The sequence below is a fragment of the Xenopus laevis genome, chromosome 1L (assembly GCF_017654675.1).
Source record: "Xenopus laevis strain J_2021 chromosome 1L, Xenopus_laevis_v10.1, whole genome shotgun sequence".
NCBI classification, from domain to species: domain Eukaryota; kingdom Metazoa; phylum Chordata; class Amphibia; order Anura; family Pipidae; genus Xenopus; species Xenopus laevis.
This window is the reverse complement of record NC_054371.1, coordinates 224,742,559-224,764,871: the sequence shown is the minus strand read 5'-3', so window position 1 is coordinate 224,764,871 and position 22,313 is coordinate 224,742,559. Positions and strand designations below refer to the sequence as shown.

General features: G+C 41.6%; 3 protein-coding genes across 5 annotated transcripts in view; 2 read left to right on the top strand and 1 right to left on the bottom strand.

Annotated features, from left to right (window-relative positions):
• The first annotated feature begins 1,056 nt into the window (after nt 1-1,056).
• haus1.L (HAUS augmin like complex subunit 1 L homeolog) lies at nt 1,057-11,507 on the top strand. Its single transcript, XM_041570272.1, has 9 exons — nt 1,057-1,203; nt 3,038-3,212; nt 4,690-4,825; nt 5,710-5,844; nt 7,337-7,460; nt 7,852-7,917; nt 8,949-9,020; nt 10,167-10,214; nt 11,245-11,507. Exons 1-9 carry the CDS (start codon nt 1,183-1,185, stop codon nt 11,326-11,328), a joined length of 861 nt encoding a protein of 286 aa, XP_041426206.1. The 5' UTR covers nt 1,057-1,182; the 3' UTR covers nt 11,329-11,507.
• A 1,499-nt stretch (nt 11,508-13,006) lies between these two features.
• On the bottom strand, nt 13,007-21,852 carry fdx2.L (ferredoxin 1-like L homeolog; the record flags this gene model as incomplete). The annotated part of the gene is given in 6 exon segments (NM_001096513.1): nt 13,007-13,436; nt 13,544-13,631; nt 14,758-14,864; nt 15,157-15,208; nt 20,266-20,531; nt 21,780-21,852. Coding segments are annotated over 5 exon segments (582 nt in total). The 3' UTR covers nt 13,007-13,279.
• A 160-nt stretch (nt 21,853-22,012) lies between these two features.
• c18orf25.L (chromosome 18 open reading frame 25 L homeolog) overlaps nt 22,013-22,313 on the top strand; it is a 47,814-nt gene continuing 47,513 nt past the window's right edge. For 2 of the 3 annotated variants that reach the window (XM_018267698.2, XM_018267852.2), the window contains exon 1: nt 22,013-22,192. The gene's annotated coding sequence lies outside the window, so the exon portion shown is untranslated. 3 annotated transcript variants of the gene reach the window in all.

Here is a 22,313-nt window from a genome sequence, read left to right as displayed (position 1 = left end):
AGGGTGCACATTTCTAATTCAAACCCTATTGGAGTCCCGCCAATCTCTCCCCATCTTCCTTCATTGTAGGAAACAGGTCTGGACTGGGATTCAAATTAGGCCCTGGCATTTCAAGAACACAGAGACTCAACCCCCACACCAGACTGTTCATGGCAGTTTACAGCGGCCCCTCAGGCATTTGCCAGAATTTACAGATTGCCAGTGCAGGCCTGGTAGGAAGTGTCATTACTCGACTGCCCTTACAGTAAAGAAGCCCTTCCTCTGCAGATGGTGGAATCTCCATTCTTCCAGTGGATGCCACCCTGTTCCCTGCATGATAATTATATCCCCTCTAATAATGGCATCATTGTGACATCACTAGGTTAATGTTGGCTCTAGTACCCTTGTCATGCCTTTGAAGTAGAACTGACTGGAAGCAAAGAAGTGCTGTTGCTATTGGAGAGGCTTTCACACAAACATGTACAATATTTCACTAAAACCAAGTAATAACAAATCCAATATTATGCTAGAGAAGAAACAGGAGACGTAGTTGTACAACTGGAAATGCTGCACGTACATCGGACACTGATTTGTGTAAAAACCCACATGGGGCCCAGTCTTCCTCCACCATAGCCAGTACTCCCCTTTTTAAAATGTAACCTGCATAAAGTTTCAAATGTATCTGTTGGGGATGCTGGGAACTGTAGTCTAAAGCTAACACTATCCTTTTATTGTTCTCATGCAATTGACTAATGACCCCACTGCTGTCAGACAAGTCAGCTCCTGTCACCAGTCATTGAGTTGCCATGTAAGGCAAAGGGGCGGTGCATGTAAGGGAAAGGGGCGGTGCATGTCCCGGAAGCACATGGAGCTGCCTGTGTCCTACTCCGCTGTCATTGTGTGTCTGTTGAAGGCCACTAACAATAACCTGTGGGCTTCAGCGGCGCGAAATATGTTTAGCCAGCATGCACATGGCAGGATCTCACACAGACATAATTAAACGATAACTCCTACCCGAGTCTGCTGGAGATTATAGTCTTTATCCGTTTTCCCCAAGTAACATGGCGGCGGGATACGGACAGCACCCATTAGTCATGTGACCGGTAGCCGCCGTCAAGGACTCTGACTTGTGATTGGCTGTAAGGACGTATCACATGTCCCGTTGAAGTTGTGGCGCCAGTAGCGCCTGGGTGGTTCGCCTCAATGGACGAGAAGAGCACTAAGGTAACCGGGCGAAATGTGTGATTGGCTGGCAGCGCGGTGGGCATGATTAGCCGCTAGTAAGCAGTCCAACTCCCAGTGACCCTTTCTGCCTGCTGCTGGGAGTTATAGGAAAAGAGCTGCTGGGGCGGAAGTTAGAATAGTTATTATGTACATAGTTGTCCCCAGTATTCTACACTGGGGCTGATATTATTCTGTGTGCAGCTGTCTGTATGGATAAACACTGGGCAAACGTGCTGCTGGGCAGTAACTCCTGGCAACCAATCAGATGTCGGCGCTTTACCTGCAGCTGGCTGAAAAAAAGCTGATTGGTTGCTATGGGTTACCACCCAGCAGCACATTTGCCCAGTGTTTAGAAGTAGTTAGTAAGTGAGGTTGAAAAAAGATACACGTCCATCAAGTTTTAACTCTATTTTAACCTGCCTAACTGCCAGTTGATCCAGAGGAAGACAAAACCCATCTGAAGTCTCTCCGAAGGAAAAATTCCTTCCTGACTCCAAAATGCAATGGGACCAGTCCCTGGATGAACTTGTACTATGAGCTATCTCCCATATCCCTGTATTCCCTCACTTGCTAAACACCATCCAACCCCTTCTTATACCTATCTAATGTATCAGCCTGTACCACTGATTCAGGGAGACAATTCCACATCTTCACAGCTCTCACTGTAACAAACCCCTTCCCAATATTTAGCTGGAACCTCTTTTCTTCTAATCAGAATGGGTCACCTTGTGTCAGCTGGAAAGACCTACTGGTAAATAAATCATTAGAGAGATTATTATATGATCCCCTTATATATTTATACATAGTTATCATATCAACCCTTAAGCGCCTCTTCTCCAGCGTGAACATCCCCAATTTGGCCAGTCTTTCCTCATAGCTAAGATTTTCCCTTTACCAGCTTAGTTGCCCTTCTCTGTCCCCTCTCTAATACAATAATGTCCTGTTTGAGTGATGGAGACCAAAACTGTACGGCATATTCTAGATGGGGCCTTACCAGTGCTCTATACAGTGGAAGAATGACCCCTCCTCCTGTGACTCTATGTCCCATTTAATACAACTCAAGACCTTATTTGCCCTTGATGCTGCTGACTGGCATTGCTGCTACAGACAAGTTTATCATCTACAAGGACTCCAAGGTCCTTTTCCATTATGGATTTGCCTAGTGCAGTCCCATTAAGGGTATAAGTGGATATTTTTACATCCCAGGTCCATGACTTTACATTTATCAACATTGAATCTCATTTGCCACTTAGCTGCCCAGATTGCCAGTTAGTCAAGATCCTGTTGCAAGTGCCACATCCTGGATGGAATTAATTGGGCTGATAGTTTTGTCTCATCTGCAAACACTGATACATTACTTACAATACCCTCCCCTAAGTCATTAATGAACAAGTTAAATAAAAGTGGACCCAATACTGAGCCCTGAGGGACCCCACTAAGAACCTTACTCCAAGTAGAGAATGTCCCATTAACAACCACCCTCTGTACCCGATCCTGTAGCCAGTTTCCTATCCATGTGCAAACGACTTCATTAAGCCCAACAGACCTTAGTTTAGAAAGCAGTCGTTTGTGGGGCACAGTATCAAACGCTTTGGCAAAATCCAAATAGATCACATCTACTGCCCCCCCCCCACTGTCCAGCATCTTACTTACCTCATCATAAAATGCAATCAAATTCGTCTGACATTACTTATCCTTCATAAAGCCATGCTGATTGCTGCTCATAATGCCATTCACTAGGACAGTAACTAGGACATAGTTGAGCCCCAGTGACTGTGGGAAGGGGAAAAGTGGGTCACATCACTGAATTTTAATGTGTCTCCTCCTTGTACAGATCATCATGTGGCTCAAGAAGATGTTCGGGGACAAACCCCTCCCTCCCTATGAGGTGAACACCAGGACGATGGAGATCCTGTATCAGCTGGCGGAGTGGAATGAGGCGCGGGACAAAGATTTAAGTCTGGTCACAGAAGATCTGAAGCTGAAATCAGCTGAGGTTAAAGCTGAAGGTCTGTAAGTCCTTTCCATCCTACAGTCACGTACATCTTTATGTGCAGAGTAGTACTGACACCTTTACACTTCAACTGCCAAATTGCCTTCCATTTATCTCAGGAGAAGGAAGATATTCCGCCATCTCAAAAATTCAAAATCTGCCTTGTAGTAATAGTATTTAATAACCAGTAAGCTTGTAACACTATATGGCCAAAAGTATCCCATGTGCTACAGGCAACTTGCCTTTCTCTCAGGTGGGACACTCGCTGCTGGGGCTCCAGATGTAATGTCAGCCCAAGAACTATTCATAAGGAGTGTGGGAATGTATGGCTGACGAGAGTGTACGGGGGGCTGACGAGAGTGTACGGGGGGCTGACGAGAGTGTACGGGGGGCTGACGAGAGTGTACGGGGGGTTGACGAGAGTGTACGGGGGGGTTGACGAGAGTGTACGGGGGGGCTGACGAGAGTGTACGGGGGGGCTGACGAGAGTGTACGGGAGGGCTTGACGAGAGTGTACGGGAGGGCTTGACGAGAGTGTACGGGGGGGCTGACGAGAGTGTACGGGGGGGGCTGACGAGAGTGTACGGGGGGGCTGACGAGATTGTGGGGGGGCTGACGAGAGTGTACGGGGGCTGACGTGAGTGTCCTGGACTGTTTTCCATGGTTTGCGTTTGAGCCCCCACCCAGAGGGTCTTTTGTTGAACAGTTTGGGGAAGGTCCTTTCCTATTTTAGCACAATAATGCTCCCCATGTACAAATCTAGGTCGACACAGAATGGGTTTTCTGAAATGGGAACAAAGAATCAGACTGAACAGAGCCCTGACCTCAACCCAACTGAACCCCTGTTGGATGAATTGGAACCCCGACTGTGAGCCTGACCTGACCCCAATATGAATGTCCAACCTCACTAATGCTCTTGTGGCTCAATGGAAGCAAATCCCAGCAACAATGTTACAACTAGTGATGTGCGGGTTGATAAAAGCTCGACCTGACCTGGACCAGCAGGCACCAGGCTTCCCTCTGATGACATCACAAAAGGGGCAGGCAGCAGCACACCTATAAAACTAGAAGCCGACAGTCTAAGGTAGTGGAAATTAAGAGCAGGCAGAAAAGCTGAACTCCAACCCACCCACAAACAGCGCAGCGACGTCCACCCAAACTTGCTTGACCCAATGGTGAACCTGCGGGTATTGGGCCAGCCCGCACATCACTAGTTTCAATCTCTAGTCCCAGAAGAGTAGGGTCTGTATAAAAGGAGGGGCAACCTATATTAATTCCCTTGGTTTGAGAATGAAATGTTGGACAGGCAGAGGACCCGATACTTTTGGCCCATCCCTGTATGTATTGTATGTGGCACTGCAGCTGCTTTAGAAAAACAAGCCTAAGGCTAGTGGCACACAATCAAAACTATCCACAAGGCATCAGTACTAGCCCTGGGCCACCGTTCCACTATATATAATTGTATTTGTCATGTTTACTTTTTTTTTAAACAGCAAAATACCTTCAGGATCTCCTTACTGAAGGCCTGGGTCCCTCTTACACGAATTTGTCTCGTATGGGCAACAACTACTTGAATCAGATAGTGGACAGCTGCCTGGCACTGGAACTGAAGAATTCTTCCTTATCCAGGTAGCGTCAGTTTCCCTGTTTAGCTCAATAACAGACAATAAGTATATTCAGCGCAAGTCCTGTTCATTGAACTCATGTTGCACAAGGAAGGGTGGGGGGTACACTACCCATTTAAAGGGGGAACTATCGTGAAAACGAAAATTTAATATAAGCTTCAGCATACTGAAATAAGAAATACAAATTAATTAAAAATTCTGTTCCATTTCTGAAATAATCAAGTTTATCTTCACTATTCCTCTCTCAGCATCTGTTTCTCTTCATTCTCTCTTCATGCAGCAGTTGGGTGTCAGATATTCATTGACAGTTAGATCCAATATATCTAATAGGGGGGCTCCTTTTGCCTAGAAGATGTATTAGAGCTCACTCTATTAAACTCACCAGACATCATGTCTCTCTACATGCAGGATTTGTGCGAATTTGTACTGGAATCAGTTATTTGAGTGAGCTCTAATACATCTGCTAGGAAAGGGAGCCCCTCCTGTAAGATATATTGGATCTAACTGTCAATAATTATCTGACACCCAACTGCTGCATGAAGACAGAATGAAGAGAAACAGATGCTGAGAGAGGAATAGTGAAGATGAACTTGATTATTTCAGAAATTTTAATTGATTATATTTATAAAGTTTTTTATTACAGTATGATGAAGCTTATATTAAATTTCCATTTTCACGATAGTTCCCCTTTAAAGTAAAGTTACACTAAATAGTGAAGTTTCAACTCTAGTTCCTCTGCCAGTCACATTATCTTATAGCTTAGCCCAGTGCTACTAACTGTATTCCATTCCAGCACATTAAAGGGGTGGTTCACCTTTAAGTTAAGTTTTAGTATGTTTTAGAATGGCTAATTCTACGCAACTGACAGTTTTGCAATTGCTTCACCAGCTACATTCCTGCTGTCAATGATCTGAGTTCGGAACTAGTAGCCATCGAGTTAAACAATCAGGAGATGGAAGCAGAGCTGACGAGTCTAAGGAAGAAACTCACAGAGGCCTTGGTGCTAGAGAAGTCACTGGAACGGTAAGTAGGACCACTAGCCACTTGCATCTGACTCTTTCACACAGGCAATTTATATTCTCAGAGTTTCACACAAACCACTGTTACACTTGTGTGAAACTGTTTCTTTCTTTATAAGGGGTGGGAGGGTTCCATCTACAGCAGAGTTTTAGTAGTGTGAATCACAGGCAGCCTATAGGATTTAAGATAAATCTAAATATAGAGGTCACCACTGACTGACCTTACTGACTGGCAGCCCAGTGGGCCAAAATGGTCAGATATTGTTGATCTGATGCCCCTGTATGAGTGGAAAGCTGCAGTTTCTCTCTGCAATTCCCCTAGGTTGTAAATGGCTTAACTACTTGTTTCATGTTTAATTGAAAATGTTTATTATACAGCTTTTTATTTCTGGTTGACAGTCCTTCCTTTTAAGGTGTTGTTTGCCTTTAAATTAACTGTTGGTATGATATAGAGAGTGATAGTCTGAGACAATTTGCTTTTATTATTATTATTTGTGTTTTTTTTAGTTATTTAGCTTTTTATTCAGCAGCTCTACACTTTTAGTAATCTGGTTGCTGTGGTCCAAATTCCCCTAGCAACCATGCATTGATTTGAATAAGAGACTGGAATATGAATAGGAGAGGCCTGAATAGAAAGATGAGTGATAAAAAGCAGCAGTAGCCATACATTTGTAGCCTTACAGAGAAAGTCTATGGACAAAGAAGGGACAAGTGACTGAAAAAACAGCACACGAAAATAAGAACTATACACCTGAGTATTTTTAGCCCAAATTCCCCTAGCAACCATGCATTGATTTGAATAAGAGACTGGAATATGAATAGGAGAGACCTGAATAGAAACATGAGTAATAAAAAGCAGCAACAACATTTGTAGCCTTAAAAAGCATTTGGTTCTTAGATAGGGGTCAGTGACTCCCACTTGAAAGTGGGAAACATTTAAAACAAGTTATTTAATTAAATAATTTAAAACCTATAAAAAAGAAAAAATGAAGACAAATTCAAAACTTGCTTAGAATTAGCCATTCTATAACATACTAAAGGTTAACTTAAAGCGATACCGTCATGTTCCTATAAAAATCATAGGAACGTGTCAGTATCAAGTAGTTGCTGCACCCAGAATATTTTCCCTGAAAGCCCCCCTCAAAGCTGCCCGCAATACTGCTAAATAACCTTCTGTGTAGTTTCAGTGAAGCTGGGGGGCGGCTTTCAGGGAAAATATTCCGGGTGCAGCAACTACTTGATACTGACACGTTCCTATGATTTTTATAGGAACATGACGGTATCGCTTTAAGTTAACCTTTAGTATGTTATAGAATGGCTAATTATAGGAACATGTCCGTATCGCTTTAAAGGTAAACCACTCCTTTAGAGGAGACGTAAAGCCTAAAAAATTAAAGCTAAAAATTATTTTAAAAGAAAAGAAACTGGTACCGATCAGTATTATTAATCAATACCGATGTGGAATTTCATAATTGCACGTTGTCGCCCTATTAAAGGGATCTGAAGAAAGCCGAGGAACAGTGCAATTTTGAGAAAGCCAAGGTGGAGATCAGATCCCAGAACATGAAGAAACTGAAGGATAAATCAGAGGAATACAAATACAAAATCCACGCTGCAAAGGTAAGTACTGATGTTGGGGACAAGGGTATGTCTCTCATGTTACATAGGTGAGGGTAATGTTATAGCAAGATATAGCATGTATCTATTAAACAGATTATATACAAATTTACACACGTGTTACAGAATGTTTATTCTCTGGTGTCTGCAGTCGCCTTATTCTGTCTCTGCTCCATGGGATTTAGTGGAGCCTCAAATAATGATAAGGCACATGCTAAAAATCCTGTACAATTTATAGAAATGGCCAATCACTGAACACGTATGCTTTTGTTATTGGCTGATCAGATTGGTTGTGTGCCACGATTGGCTGATGGCAGTGCCCCCCCCCCCGATGATCTGACATTTAGCTGCACTGTCACATTTTAATGCCTTTTGCCAATGTTGCTTTTCGCAGGATCAGCTGAGTTCTGCCGGGATGGAAGAGCCTCTCACACATCGTTCTCTTGTCTCCCTTTCTGAGGTTTGTGGGATTTAAAAAATAAATAAATAAATAATAAAAAAAAAAAAATATATATATATTTTTTTTAAGAGCTGATTCAGAAGTTTACAGGCACAAGCTATAATTGTATATTGCAGTTAAAGGAACATTAACATAAAAAAAAATCGGTGTTTTAAAGGAATGGCAATATAATGTCCTGTTGTTTGCTTCAGAAACTCTACTATTGTTTATATTATAGGTATCGGACCCGTTATCCTGAAAACCCGGGAACTTGGTGTTTTCAGAGTAATTTATCTTCCTGTAATTTGGATCTTCATCCCTTAAGTCTATCATGTAAACATGAAATACACCCTGGTTTTGCCTCCAATAAGGATTAATTATATCTTAGTTGGGATCAAGTACAAGCGACTGTTTTATTATTACACAGAAAAGGGAAATCATTATTAAAAATATGAACTATTTCGATAAAATGGAGTCCATGGGAGATGGCCTTTTTGTAATTTTGAACTTTTTGGATAATGGTTTCCAGATAACGGATCCTATACCATACCAGCTGCCATGTAGCAATGGGGGCAGCCATTCAATACACAGTAGATAACGGAGGACCTTTGTAGATTCCAATTGTATACAACAGAGTTTATATGTTATCTACTGTGTATCCTGTGCTTGAATGGCTGCCCCCTTGGCTACACAGCAGCTTGTTTATATAAACTATAGTAGTACTTATCTGTTATCTACTGTGTATCCTGTGCTTGAATGGCTGCCCCCATGGCTACACAACAGCTTGTTTATATAAACTATAGTAGTACTTATCTGTTATCTACTGTGTATCCTGTGCTTGAATGGCTGCCCCCATGGCTACACAGCAGCTTGTTTATATAAACTATAGTAGTACTTATCTGTTATCTACTGTGTATCCTGTGCTTGAATAGCTGCCCCCATGGCTACACAGCAGTGCAGAGCAATAGTACATTATATTTTCATTACCTTAAAACGTATTTTTGGGTGTTAATGTTCCTTTAATAAGTATCACCTCTCACCCCTCATTTCAGACTCTGACAGAACTAAAGGCACAATCCATGGCTGCAAAGGAGAAGCTGAATTCTTACCTTGACTTGGCACCTGTAAGTGGTCCCTTATTTCTACACTTTGTCTCTGTTAAATGGGAATGTCGCCTAGAAACTGCATTTTGAACAATGGAAGTAAATGTGATCCTAAGCTACTTCCTAATGTACATTCATTTAAGGGGAACTGTCGCGAAAATGAAAATTGAATATAAGATTCCTCATACTGAAATAAGAAACTTTCTAAATACAATCAATTGAAACTGAAATAATCAAGTTTATCTTCACTATTCCTCTCTCAGCATCTGTTTCTCTTCATTCTCTCTTCATGCAGCAGTTGGGGGTCAGATGTTTATCCCAGTAAATAAAGACTTTTTTCAGTTGCTTTCCATTTTTTATTTTTTACTGCTTTTCCAAAATCTAAGTTTAAAGTTGAATGTCCCTGGGGTTTCAGTCTGGTGTTTGAGTCTGGCAGCTCAGTAATTCAGGTGCAGACTCTGAAACTCAGTGATTCCACTCAGCAGGGACAAAGATAAGAAATGTATCCACTAAATGTATCAGTTTAGATCAGTTTATAGGGTCGGCGACCCCCCCCTAAGCTGCTTTAGAAGGTGAAAAATGTCACTTTACACCTCAATATTAGAAAAAACAAAATAGAAAGTCATTGGAAAAAGTCTATATTTCAGGTGATCTGTCTGAAAACAAATAGGTGTTTGAAGGTGAACAACCCCTTTAAAGGCAACTTAGAATTGATACAGTAGTTGCTGATACTCCAGAGATGCTGCTGAGAAATGGATCAACTAAATATTGTAAAATTGTAACAGTTCAGAGTCTGCACCTGAATTACTGAGCTGTCAGACTCAAACACCAGAGACACCAACGTTCAACTTTACACTTAGATTTTGGAAAAACAGTAAAAAATGGAAAGTAATTAGAAAAAGTCTTTATTTCTGGGGAACAATCTGAAAACAACTGAACTGAAAAAAGTGTTGGAAGGTGAACAACCCCTTTTGGCATCTGTCTTGCTAAAGAGGCAATTTTCTCAAAGGTTGATAAGACGTTTCTGAGCAGCTGATGGGATTATCCATCATATATGTATAGAGAAGCCATTAATGTCACACAACTGGTTGGTCAGCAGCCAATATTTGGATGAAGATTTCCACTGAATCACCTCTGCATTGTAACCTTTATCCTTTTCTCCACCAGAATCCATCTCTTGTTAAAGTGAAGATTGAAGAGGCAAAAAGAGAACTAGTAAGTGTTCTGGACAGTCCATCTATAACATTGACTTCCCCTTTAAGCTCACATGCACGCTATGCTACACATATGGTTGCAATTCAGTTCAACTATAAATGGATGTGATTGCTCTCTGACCCAAATCTGTACATGTGCCCTAGAAGACTAAGGAAGACTACTAGGGATGCAACCCAATCCATTTCTTGGGAAGGGGCCAAATCCATTTCTTGGGAAGGGGCCCAATCCATTTCTTGGGAAGGGGCCCAATCCATTTCTTGGGTTGCGACCAAATCCATTTCTTGGGATGCGACACAATCCCTGAATCTTTCATGAAAGATTTGGCCAAATACCGGACCGAATTCTAATTTGCATATGCAAAGTTGGGGCGGGAAAGGAAAAGTGGAAAAACATTTACTTCCTTGTTTTGTAATAGTCACGTGAATTACCACCCGCCCCTAATTTACATATTCAAATTAGGATTCAATTCGGATAAGCACAAGGATTCAGTCCGAATCTAAATCTAATTTACTTTCATGTTTTGTAATAGTCAGGTGATTTACCTTCCCGCCCCTAATTTACATATGTAAGTAAGGATTTGATTCGGCTAGGCACAAGGATTTGGCTAAATCTAATCTGAAAAAGGTTAAATCCCAAACCAAATCCTGGATTAGGTGCATCACTAAAGACTGTTTGGGAGGTGATCCATTCTTGGCATTGGAATCCCCGAATCCTTCATGAAAGATTTGGCTGAATACTGAATCAAATCCTAATTTTCATATGCAAAGTAGGGTCGGGAAAGGAAAAGTGGAAAAACATTTACTTCCTTGTTTTGTAATAGATACGTGAATTACCACCCGCCCCTAATTTACATATTCAAATTAGGATTCAGGCCGAATCTAAATCCTGCTGAAAAAGGTTGAATCCCAAACTAAATCCTGGATTCGGTGCATCCCTAAAGATAGTGGGAGGTGGCATGAGGTGCTGCTATAGAGAACAAATCTCACCTGTGGGTATTTCTTTTTTTACTGAATTTGCTTGTTTTCTGTAGAAAGCTACAGAGGTGGAACTGACGACCAAAGTGAACATGATGGAGTTCGTGGTCCCTGAGCCAAGCAAGAGGAGGTTAAAATAAACCCCACATCTGTACAGCCATATTGTATTTATAGAGAGCTGAAATTTTATATTCTAACACTGGCAATCTTTATGCCCCTACCTACTTCTATTCTTTAATATTTTCTTTTTCGATATTTCGATTTATGGACTAGTTTTAATTATTGTGCAAAGTTGTAAATAAACACTGCATTTCATTCATTTGTGTTAATCGTTCTTTTTAGGAACGGAACTGATGCTTGTGTTAAGAAATACAGAAAAAAATTCAATTTAAAGGGGTGGTTCACCTTCACGATAACTTTTCATATGCTGTAGAATGGCCTATTCTTTGCAACTTTTCTATATATACAGTATATATTGAAAAGTTGCAAAGAATAGGCCATTAGGCAAACTGAAGACCGGCTGAATAAAAAGTGAAATAATTCAAAAATAAAAAATGAAGACTAATTGCAAATTGTCTTAGAATATCACTCTCCACATCATACTAATAGTTAATTCAAAGGTGAACAACCCTTTTAAAGGAATTGTTTAGTATGAAAATAAAAATTGGGTAAATGTATAGCTAAATATCTAATATAGTTAGTTATAGCAAAAATGTAATGTATAAAGGCTGGAGTGACTGGATGTGTAACATAATAGCCAGAACACTACTTCCTGCTTTTCAGCTCTCTTGCTTTCCACTGATCTGAATGCTGAGGATCAATCGCAAACTCACTGAAAAGTTATCTCCCATGTGGCCCAAGATCTCCATATAAAGAGATGATATTCACAGATACTATTGTGTAAAGGTTGTATATTGGTTTATTGTAAATCTAAATCATTATTTATACCTACGACACCTGGATGAATCACCTCCCCTTTCCATAGGAAAAAAACCCCCATAAAACCAGAACCAGTGCCCAAAAAAATCACAAGAAACATCAGTCCAACATACAGATTTGCAATATTGAAAATAACCCAGTGGACTATTGGGCAGAAGCCAATATAATAAAAATGTTCTGAATACATCCCATCACACACCTCTTAAAGGAGAACTAAAGCCTAACTAAAGAAGTAGCTAGGAATGTTGCACGTGATGTTTTGTGCTTCTGTACCAGCCCAAGGCAACCACAGCCCTTTAGCAGTAAAGATCTGTGTCTCCAAAGATGCCCCAGTAGCTCCCCATCTTCTTTTCTGCTGATTCACTGCACATGCTCTGTGCTGCTGTCACTTACTGAGCTTAGGGACCCACTCACAATATACAGTACACATAGAATAGAAATGTCACAATATACAGTACACATAGAATAGAAATGTCACAATATAAGGCTGATTAGTAATTAATACACATAATTACTACATGGCAGCACAGAAACCAGTGCAATTAGCATCAGAATTTAATAATCAGCAAACCTGTAGCATCAGCTTATATTACAGCCAGGGAAGCTCATTTTCTGCTGGATAATTAGTGACGAGCCCTAAGCTTAGCTTCTCAACAGCCAATCAGAGCCCACTGAGCATGTGAGTGTCACAGACACTTTCCAAGATGGTGACCCCCTGTGACAAGTTTGAAGTCCTGGATCATTGCTGCTATTGACAAGCTGAAACTTTAGCCTCGTGCAATAAGTTCACTATAGAAAATAGGACATTTTTAACCATATTCCTTTTTAAGGTTCAATTCTCCTTTAAGAAATAAGTAGCAGTAATGGAAACAAAGCAGATTTTTTTTTTTTCAACACAAAAAACTGTGTACGTGTAACATTGCCCTGCAGCAATGGCTTCTTTAGGTTGTGCAGACAGCGACTGGAGTCCACAATGTTTCAAAGATTTGGGTGCTGGAGGGCCCTCAGCCAGCAATACAGCTATAAAAAAAGAAAGACCTATCAAAATATAGACTTCTCTTCAGCATGATCAACCCTTCCTAATTCACGGTCACTTCCGATTGTCTTGCAGTTCTTCCCAGCATTCTTTGGTGTGTCTCGGGCCCCCAGAACTCAGTGGGGTTTTGGGACGTGGCCATCTACATAAAAGTTTCTAGTAATTTTGGGGAGAGTGAACTCGGCTCCGTTCAGTTGTTTAGTAAGAATGATCTGACAGCCGAGCCTGGAGTTCTCCTGCAGTAATGGAGCCATGTCCAACATATCATCCTCCCTGAGAGAAGAGAAGCGCACAATCAACTGGACTTTCTGCTGAAAGCTGATCTAACAATGAAAAATACCTGCTGTGTGAATAAAGAAGCAAAAAAAACAAGCGTTCACCTTTCATCGGGCTCTGGAAGTTTATGGAAATACTCTGTATTCACATAGACGTGACACGTGGAACAGGCCAGGGATGATTCACAGGCGCCTAAATAAAAGAATAAACAGCAACATCACGAGAATAAGTTCAACCCTCCCCTCACATTATGTTTAGACTCGAATCACGTGACATAAATCTACACTGGAGAATATACTGTATATAGAAATATGAAACTGCATATACAAGAAGGCACTTAAACTTCATTATTAGAGAAACAGTCACAAATAGACAGCTAATAGAACTTTACTTCTGATTAAGGATCTGAAAATAACTGTCAAGTGGTATAAAGGGGTTTATTTCTCCCTTAAAGGAGAACTAAACCTTAAAAATGAATGTGGCTAAAATGCCATATTTTATATAGTGAACTTATTGCACGAGGCTAAAGTTTGAGTTTGTCAATAGCAGCAATGATCCAGGACTTCAAACTTGTCACAGGGGGTCACCATCTTGGAAAGTGTCTGTGACACTCACATGCTCAGTGGGCTCTGATTGGCTGTTGAGAAGCTAAGCTTAGGGCTCGTCACTAATTATCCAGCAGAAAATGAGCTTCCCTGGCTGTAATATAAGCTGATGCTACAGGTTTACTGATTATTAAATTCTGATGCTAATTGCACTGGTTTCTGTGCTGCCATGTAGTAATTATGTGTATTAATTACTAATCAGCCTTATATTGTGACATTTCTATTCTATGTGTACTGTATATTGTGAGTGGCTCCCTAAGCTCAGTAAGTGACAGCAGCACAGAACATGTGCAGTGAATCAGCAGAAAAGAAGATGGGGAGCTACTGGGGCATCTTTGGAGACACAGATCTTTACTACTAAAGGGCTGTGGTTGCCTTGGGCTGGTACAGAAGCACAAAACATAATGTACAACATTTCTACCTATGTCTTCTGCACTTACAGAACAAGCCTACGGACAAAGAAGGGCAGAGTGTTGTTCTATTTACTCAGACTACTGATAAAACACGCAATTAAGAACTATACACAAGAGTATTTCAGCCCAAAGAAGGTTTGGACAAAACACAACCAAGATTTGTATTTGTCATGGTAATTCATGACTAATTAATGCAGATGTGAAAATGATAAAACCATCCCACACCTATAAGCAAGCTGCATTTGCTGCTGAAGATAATGTATAGTGTATAATACATACACACTTAACACACATACATACCTTCCAGCTCAATGTTGTACCTATGAGCAAGGCACAGAACACTCTCACCTACTTTCCCTTTCACAGGGATACGCTGCCCAGATCTGTCCAGGAACACCACTTCTACCCTATGGAAAGAGACAAGTGTTTGTCTAACTATATATATACTGGCTAAATACAAACTGGCTGCTTTGTGCACTCAGTAATATACCCCCCATATTGTACTGTCCCCCACCTGTATGTATAAATACAACTACATGGACAACTTATGGTCTGTTAACACAATAATAGCAATATGGCAACTACAACCCAAACATATAAATAAATGTTTCTATTCTATAAGAGTGATCTACTACAGGGCACCTATAGGGAATACAATCCCAGTACCGTAAGAATTCCCACGACTGGATGAGAACTTACGTTTCTTCAGACAGCTCGGCCCTTTGATTTTCAGCATCTGACTCGACGCCAGCTTAAAGGAGAAGGGAAGGCTAAAAGTAAGTAAGCTTTATCAGAAAGGTCTATATAAATACACCAGTTAACCCTCAAGGTAATGTTGCTCTGAGTCCTCTGTCAAAAGAAACAGCACATTTCTTTCCTTCTATTGTGTACTCATGGGCTTCTGTATCAGACTTCCTGTTTTCAGCTTAAACCTCCAGGGCTAGGGCTTGAGCATGCTCAGTTTGTTCCCCTCCCTCCCTCTCCCTGCTGTAATCTGAGCCCAGAGCTATGAGTGAGCAGGGAAACACTCAGACAGGAAGTGATGTCGCACCAAGCTGATATGGCAGCTGCTATCCTAAACAAACAGAGCTTCTAGAGCTGTTTACTTAGGTATGGTAAAGCATTCTACAGAATAAATATAGCATTCTAGCTTGCACTATTGTGGCTAATCTATTGGCGATACATTGGCATGGTAGCTTTCCTTCGCCTTTAAAGTCATAGTAGAATGTGAGAAGAGATACACATATGAAACATATAATGAACTTATTTTTGCTTAGTAATGGGAAATAAACATAGTAACATAGTAAGTTAGGTTGAACAAAGACTCACGTCCATCAAGTTCAACCTTTATACTTTTTTTAACCCATCTAACTGCCAGTTGATCCAGAGGAAGACAAAAAAACCCATCTGAAGCCTCTCCAATTTGCCTCAGAGGGGAAAAAAATTCCTTCCTGACTCCAAAATGGCAAATGGAAAATAAATGCTGGACTGGAACAGAGTAAAGCTGAGCACACTCCTTCTTTTGTTCGGATAGCCTGGTGCACAATGTAAGAGGGTACGGCAACCCCCAAATACGACAATTGTGTAGAAATACACTGGCACACAAGGCAATTAAAGTGCAGGGTTACCCCTTGCTATTTATTTTGTGCGAACATGCAACGTTTCGGGGCAAGCCCCTTTATCAAGCATTGCTTGATAAAGGGGCTTGCCCCGAAACGTTGCACGTTCGCACAAAATAAATAGCAAGGGGTAACCCTGCACTTTAATTGCCTTGTGTGCCAGTGTATTTCTACACAAATGGAAAATAAAGCCTCTATTGGCATATAAGGCTGATATAGAGTCACATACAGCCAGGCAGGCACCCCACTTCCCCCCATGAATGAATAAACCCAAATACACAGATAAATAATGCCCCCTGCTGAGGCCCAATGGCACATGGGGAAACCCCTAGCTAGGTGGCAATTGCCTCAACGGACGGTCGCCATTATATATAATATAACGTTTTGAGCTGGAAGCTCTTCATGTCCCTTTGCCCAAAGCCATCGGTTACATATAGCTTAATATTATAAATAGGGTACAGTGTCAATAAAGTCTGATTGCACCCAATTATACCAAAGCAAAAACAAGAAGAACTCAATTTTTGCCTGACCCAGTGCATAAAGAGTTGCTTTAAGTTTACTCCGATCTTATCGCTGTGACATTCAATACCAAGGATACCGGAGAGATCTGTAATATAATACAGTGCTGACCTCTTTCTATCCCTTGGCCGCTGATGCACAAGATGGGGGGAATTCACAAAAGTGGTGATACAGAGACAAAATAAAAGTAGAGATAAAAATTTCAGATTTCCCACCAAATTCACAAACCTCTATCTCCACTTTTGTGAATCTGTCTTTTAAACAGAAAGTTTTCAGATTTTGGGGGGGGGGGGGGGGGTTTATTTTACATAGGAAAATTATATATCATTTTTTTCAGGATAACCTGGCCTTTCTAAATCTACATGTTTGTGTAATTCCACTTCTGTAACAAGATACAAGGGTCTAAATACAAGAAATGCTATTTTGGATAATATAGGGATTTGTATTTTATTAGCTTAGGTCAAGTGTCTAATTGCTGCTAAAACTAAGTTGTCTGGGAGGCTTTACTTTCCCTTTCGATAATATATTCACTCAAATTGCTAATATTGCCTCATTCATTAAGCTAAAACAAGTAGAATAATGCAAGTTTGAGCTAAAAACTTTTTACATATAAAATTATATAACATACAATTTTTTTTATTTTGTTAATGAGTCTTTTACACCTAAAGGGTTAGACAGAAACTTGTTCCCTGACTATTAAAATGCTAATCCCTATTAATACGATAATAACTCTGCAATGGGGCACCTATAAGAGGTGTGAAATGAAGATTGGCTGACCCAAAGCAGTTTATTTAAGAATTGATATGACACAAGAGTTACACTCTTTACTCCATTTTTAAAATGTCGGGAGAAAATGTCGTTTTTGCACCATTTTTATGTCGTTTGAAAGACAAATTCATAAAAGTGTCTGTAAACTGTCTTTCTTTCACTAAAAAAATGAAAAGGGGCGGTAGAGTCGGAATTTAGGTGGGTTTCTGTTTGTGAATATGACGAAAGTATTTTACACCAGTTTACCACCACTTTTACTCCAAAAAGGAACTATCACTTTTGTGAATTCCCCCCAATTTGTCCCTTGAAGGGCCACCATGCCGTTATTGTTTTTATTCTGTTATACAGAGAGCTAGAATCTCAGCTGCCATAAAGCAGGACAGGACTGCTGCTTACAATGGGGATCAGATAGGATCTGTGCAGCCACTGGGACAGAATGTTCTGTTATACAGATAGCTAGAATCTCAGCTGCCATAAAGCAGGACAGGACTGCTGCTTACAATGGGGATCAGATAGGATCTGTGCAGCCACTGGGACAGAATGTTCTGTTATACAGATAGCTAGAATCTCAGCTGCCATAAAGCAGGGCAGCACTGCTGCTTACAATGGGGATCAGATAGGATCTGTGCAGCCACTGGGACAGAATTCTCTGTTATACAGATAGCTATAATCTCAGCTGCCATAAAGCAGGGCAGGACTGCTGCTTACAATGGGGATCAGATAGGATCTGTGCAGCCACTGGGACAGAATGCTCTATGTGTTACCCATTGTAAGCAGCAGTCCTATTACATGGATTAGAGCCTACAGTAGCTACCTTCATAACAAAGCAATCCAGCTGGCATCTGAAACCATTTTCTTAATCTATGTGAAGGGGTTTTAAAGGGGGTTGTTCACCTTCCAACACTTTCCTCCATTCAACTGGTTTTAGATAGTTCACCAGAAATAAAGATTTATTTTCAGTTATTTTCTATTTGTGACTGCTTTGCTAATAAGTATGATTTTAGACCTTCTAATTTCTTACTAAAGCAGCTCAGGGAAGGGGTCATCGACTCTGTAACTGATATAAATTGATCCATGAGTTGATCCATGTGTTTGTCCCTGCTGAGCAGAATCCCTGAGTTTCATTAAAGGCAGCTGTTAGACTTGATATAGTTGCTAATATTACCAATACATTCTACTGAGAAATGTATCAACTAATGGAGCAAATTGTAACACCTGCACCTGAATTACTGAGCTACCACTCAAACACCAGAGACACCAACATTCAACTTTACACTTCAATTTTCGGGAAAAAGGTCAAAACTAAAATATTTAAAGCAAATGATATAGTCTTTATTTCGGGTGAACGATTTGAAAACAACTGAAGTGAAAAAAGTGTTTGGAAGTTGAACAACCCCTTTGCAATTTGCAGCAGGTCTTCATATTTTTATGTTTGAAGTGTTCAAATTGTCTAAAGTTTAGTTCTGAAGTACTGTAGTTTGGGAATTTCTATGGTTCTGATTGCTAGGGTCCCCAGTTATCATAACAACCAGGCAGTGGTGTGGAAATCAATATGGAGATGAATAGGAATCATGTCTTTATAGAAAGGTAAGTAATAAAAAAATAAGAATAACTAATGAAACCAAAGCCTCGTAGTCACTTAGTATATTGGTAGCCAGGTATTTAAAACTGAAAGGTGGAAACAGGCAGAAATAGATTGCAAATAATTAAAAGTGCAAATAATATGCCAATCTATAGCACACAATTTGAAGTCAACTTCCCCTTTACCAGGTTTAAAGGACATGTAAAGCCATTTGCCAGCACCATCACATTTTCCTAAAACAAATAGCAGCTTTCACCCGGCGGCCATTTTCCCTCTGACATCATCAGTAACATTGAGAAATGTTTGCTGTAAAGTTCATGCAATGCAGAATGGTTACACAGGCACAACATACTTTGATAAAAAGTTCTGCTGGGGTTGAATACTGTAATGGTTAAGTTGAGCTCAGGAGAGGTGGTTAGGAGAAAAAAATAGGATCAGACAGCTAGAGCGGAGTTTCTATGGGAACCAGCAATGCTATCTCTTCATTGGCTGTTACACTGGAGGGTGTGTTTAGTAACTTGAGAAGAACTTAGCATGCTCATTAGCCAACAGCCAAAGTAAATTCCTGAGGGAGGGGGCAGAGTGGGTTAGAAGTGGAGAAGGAATTCTAAGTGATTAAGGGAATGCTGCAGCCTTTTAAAGGAGAAACAAACCCCTTATTAAAAAAAAACCCTACCCTACATAGACAGCTAGGCTGGGGGGGTCTATGTGGGGTAGGGGTTTTGTTAATAAGGGGTTTGTATCTCCTTTAACCACCAGAATTGTAGTTATCTAAAGATTTCAAAGAGGCTGTTCACTGATTACATTTTTGTATGTAGGGGGGTATATGTCTTTTAAAGGGGTGGTTCACTTCAAGCTAACTTGTAGTATGTTATAGAATTGTTATGTTATAGCATTGTTATTGCTACTTTTTATTACTCATCTTTCTATTCAGGCCTCTCCAGTCTCTTATTCTCATATTCTTCCAGCGGAGTTCCACGCTTTCATCTTCTGCGTCCTCTGGAAGCTGACCGTGAGATCAGTATTTCTGCACATGCGCATTTGTAGCAGTGTGCCGGTTTGCAACAACTACCCATGCGCGGAATTACACGGAAATTGCCGATCTCACAGTCAGCTTACTGAGGAAGCTGAAGATGCATACGTGAAACTTTGCTGGAAGAATCTGTGCAGAGGGGTAAGTATGGAATATGGGGCATTCCCCAGGGGGGAGGCATGTCTACATGGGGTGGGGGGTACGGGGTTTTTTTGCAAAAGGGTTTCCTTCTCCTTTAAGTTAGTAAAATACTGGATTATTTTTACTGTTGTGCCCTGCATTCTCACCTGTGATTTGGGCTGAGCTGCTCCCCTCCTCTTCATTTGATGTCTCCAGCTTCTCTGGTGTTGCCTGACTGAGCCTTGCATGATTCTGCCCCAGTTTGGAAAACAACACGGCCCTCGGGCCAAACCCGCCAATCATTAAAGATGCCCAGGCTCCTCTCTTTAGGAGAAAGACAGCCATCCCTCTGCGCAGGCTTCACAGGTGACTCTGAGAATCCCCCTCTGGGACTTACAAGACTGTCAATCAGTTCTTCTCTGATCAGATACACCTAGGAAGAGAAACAAATCAGTGCACATACAGTAGCAGTTCTTTCATTCTCTATCCTCAATGTTAATTGCTTCTCTGCAGGGAAATTATATAGCTTTTCATCATGTATGTTGCTGCTTTATATTCTTTATGTTACAAATGATATTTAAAGGGGTGGTTCACCTTTAAGGTAACTTTAAGTAGGTTATAGATTTCTAAGCAACTTTTCCACTGGCCCTTTTCTTCAAACTTGTTGCACCTTTCAAATGGGGGTCACTGATCCCATCTAAAAAAATGTTTTCAGTTGTGGGGAGAGACACTGTGACAGGGGTAAGACAGTCAATTCTGGGGAGAGACCGTGTGACAGGGGGAGAGACAGTCAGTTGTGGGGAGAGACCGTGTGACAGGGGTAAGACAGTCAGTTGTGGAGAGAGACAGTGTGACAGGGGTAAGAAGGTCAGTTGTGGGGAGAGACCGTGTGACAGGGGTAAGACAGTCAGTTGTGGAGAGAGACAGTGTGACAGGGGTAAGAAGGTCAGTTGTGGGGAGAGACCGTGTGACAGGGGTAAGACAGTCAGTTCTGGGGAGAGACCATGTGACAGGGGTAAGACAGTCAGTTGTGGAGAGAGACAGTGTGACAGGGGTAAGACAGTCAGTTGTGGGGAGAGACAGTGTGACAGGGGTAAGAAGGTCAGTTGTGGGGAGAGACACTGTGACAGGGGTAAGACAGTCAGTTGTGGGGAGAGACCGTGTGACAGGGGTAAGACAGTCAGTTCTGGGAGAGACACTGTGACAGGGGTAAGACAGTCAGTTGTGGGGAGAGACAGTGTGACAGGGGTAAGACAGTCAGTTGTGGGGAGAGACAGTGTGACAGGGGTAAGACAGTCAGTTGTGGGGAGAGAGTGTGACAGGGGTAAGACAGTCAGTTGTGGGGAGAGACAGTGTGACAGGGGTAAGACAGTCAGTTGTGGGGAGAGACAGTGTGACAGGGGTAAGACAGTCAGTTGTGGGGAGAGACAGTGTGACAGGGGTAAGACAGTCAGTTGTGGGGAGAGACAGTGTGACAGGGGTAAGACAGTCAGTTGTGGGGAGAGACAGTGTGACAGGGGTAAGACAGTCAGTTCTGGGAGAGACAGTTGCAGACAAGGTACAAAGCTACATGAAGACTGCTGGGGCAGTATGAAGTAGTTATATAAATATTTATACATTATAATCCCGGAAGGCAGGGCCTCACATTACCCAAGGGAAGAACATTTCCAAACATACGCACCTAGCAACCCTACTCTCCCACTTCCGGTCACATCCGTTGCCCCCTCCAAAATGGCATCACTCTTTCCATTCACAGACTCACTGTACCCAAAGACCCCACCTCCCTCAGATTTCAGCCATCGAAAGGTAGACAATCCCTCCCAACGACACTTTATCTATGGTCGGCGCTCGTCTGGTGCTTGCAGCTTCACGACAGCCATTGGTTAGCCCGGTACCTACTCTTCCCGCCCTCCAGCCTTCCGGAAGTGACGTGCGCCGCGGCCTTGTGATGACATCTCGCTGGAGTTAAGCTTGTCGGCTGGTGAGGTTGGAAAAGAGAAAGCCGGGTCTGTGAGGGGAATGTCTCTCCTCCCGCGGGCACGGTAGGAATGCGGGAGCTTTTGGGACCCGAGAAGTAAAAGGAGCCCAGAGCTGGTGAGTGAGTGCGAGAGCGGCCATTCCATCCCAAAGCTCAGGCCTCCCCTTGGAGAAGCGCTTGTGGGCCCCGAATTATCCCTCGGCTTCTCTCTCTCTCTCTCTACCCCTTTAGCTTTAT

Bases quoted from the DNA above. Each gene is read 5' to 3' on its own strand.
- haus1.L (XM_041570272.1), top strand. From the start codon at position 1,183: ATGGACGAGAAGAGCACTAAG. The intron at 5,845-7,336 runs GTAAGTAGGACC...GCCCTATTAAAG, and splicing joins CTAGAGAAGTCACTGGAACG to GGATCTGAAGAAAGCCGAGG. The intron at 7,461-7,851 runs GTAAGTACTGAT...TGCTTTTCGCAG, and splicing joins ACAAAATCCACGCTGCAAAG to GATCAGCTGAGTTCTGCCGG.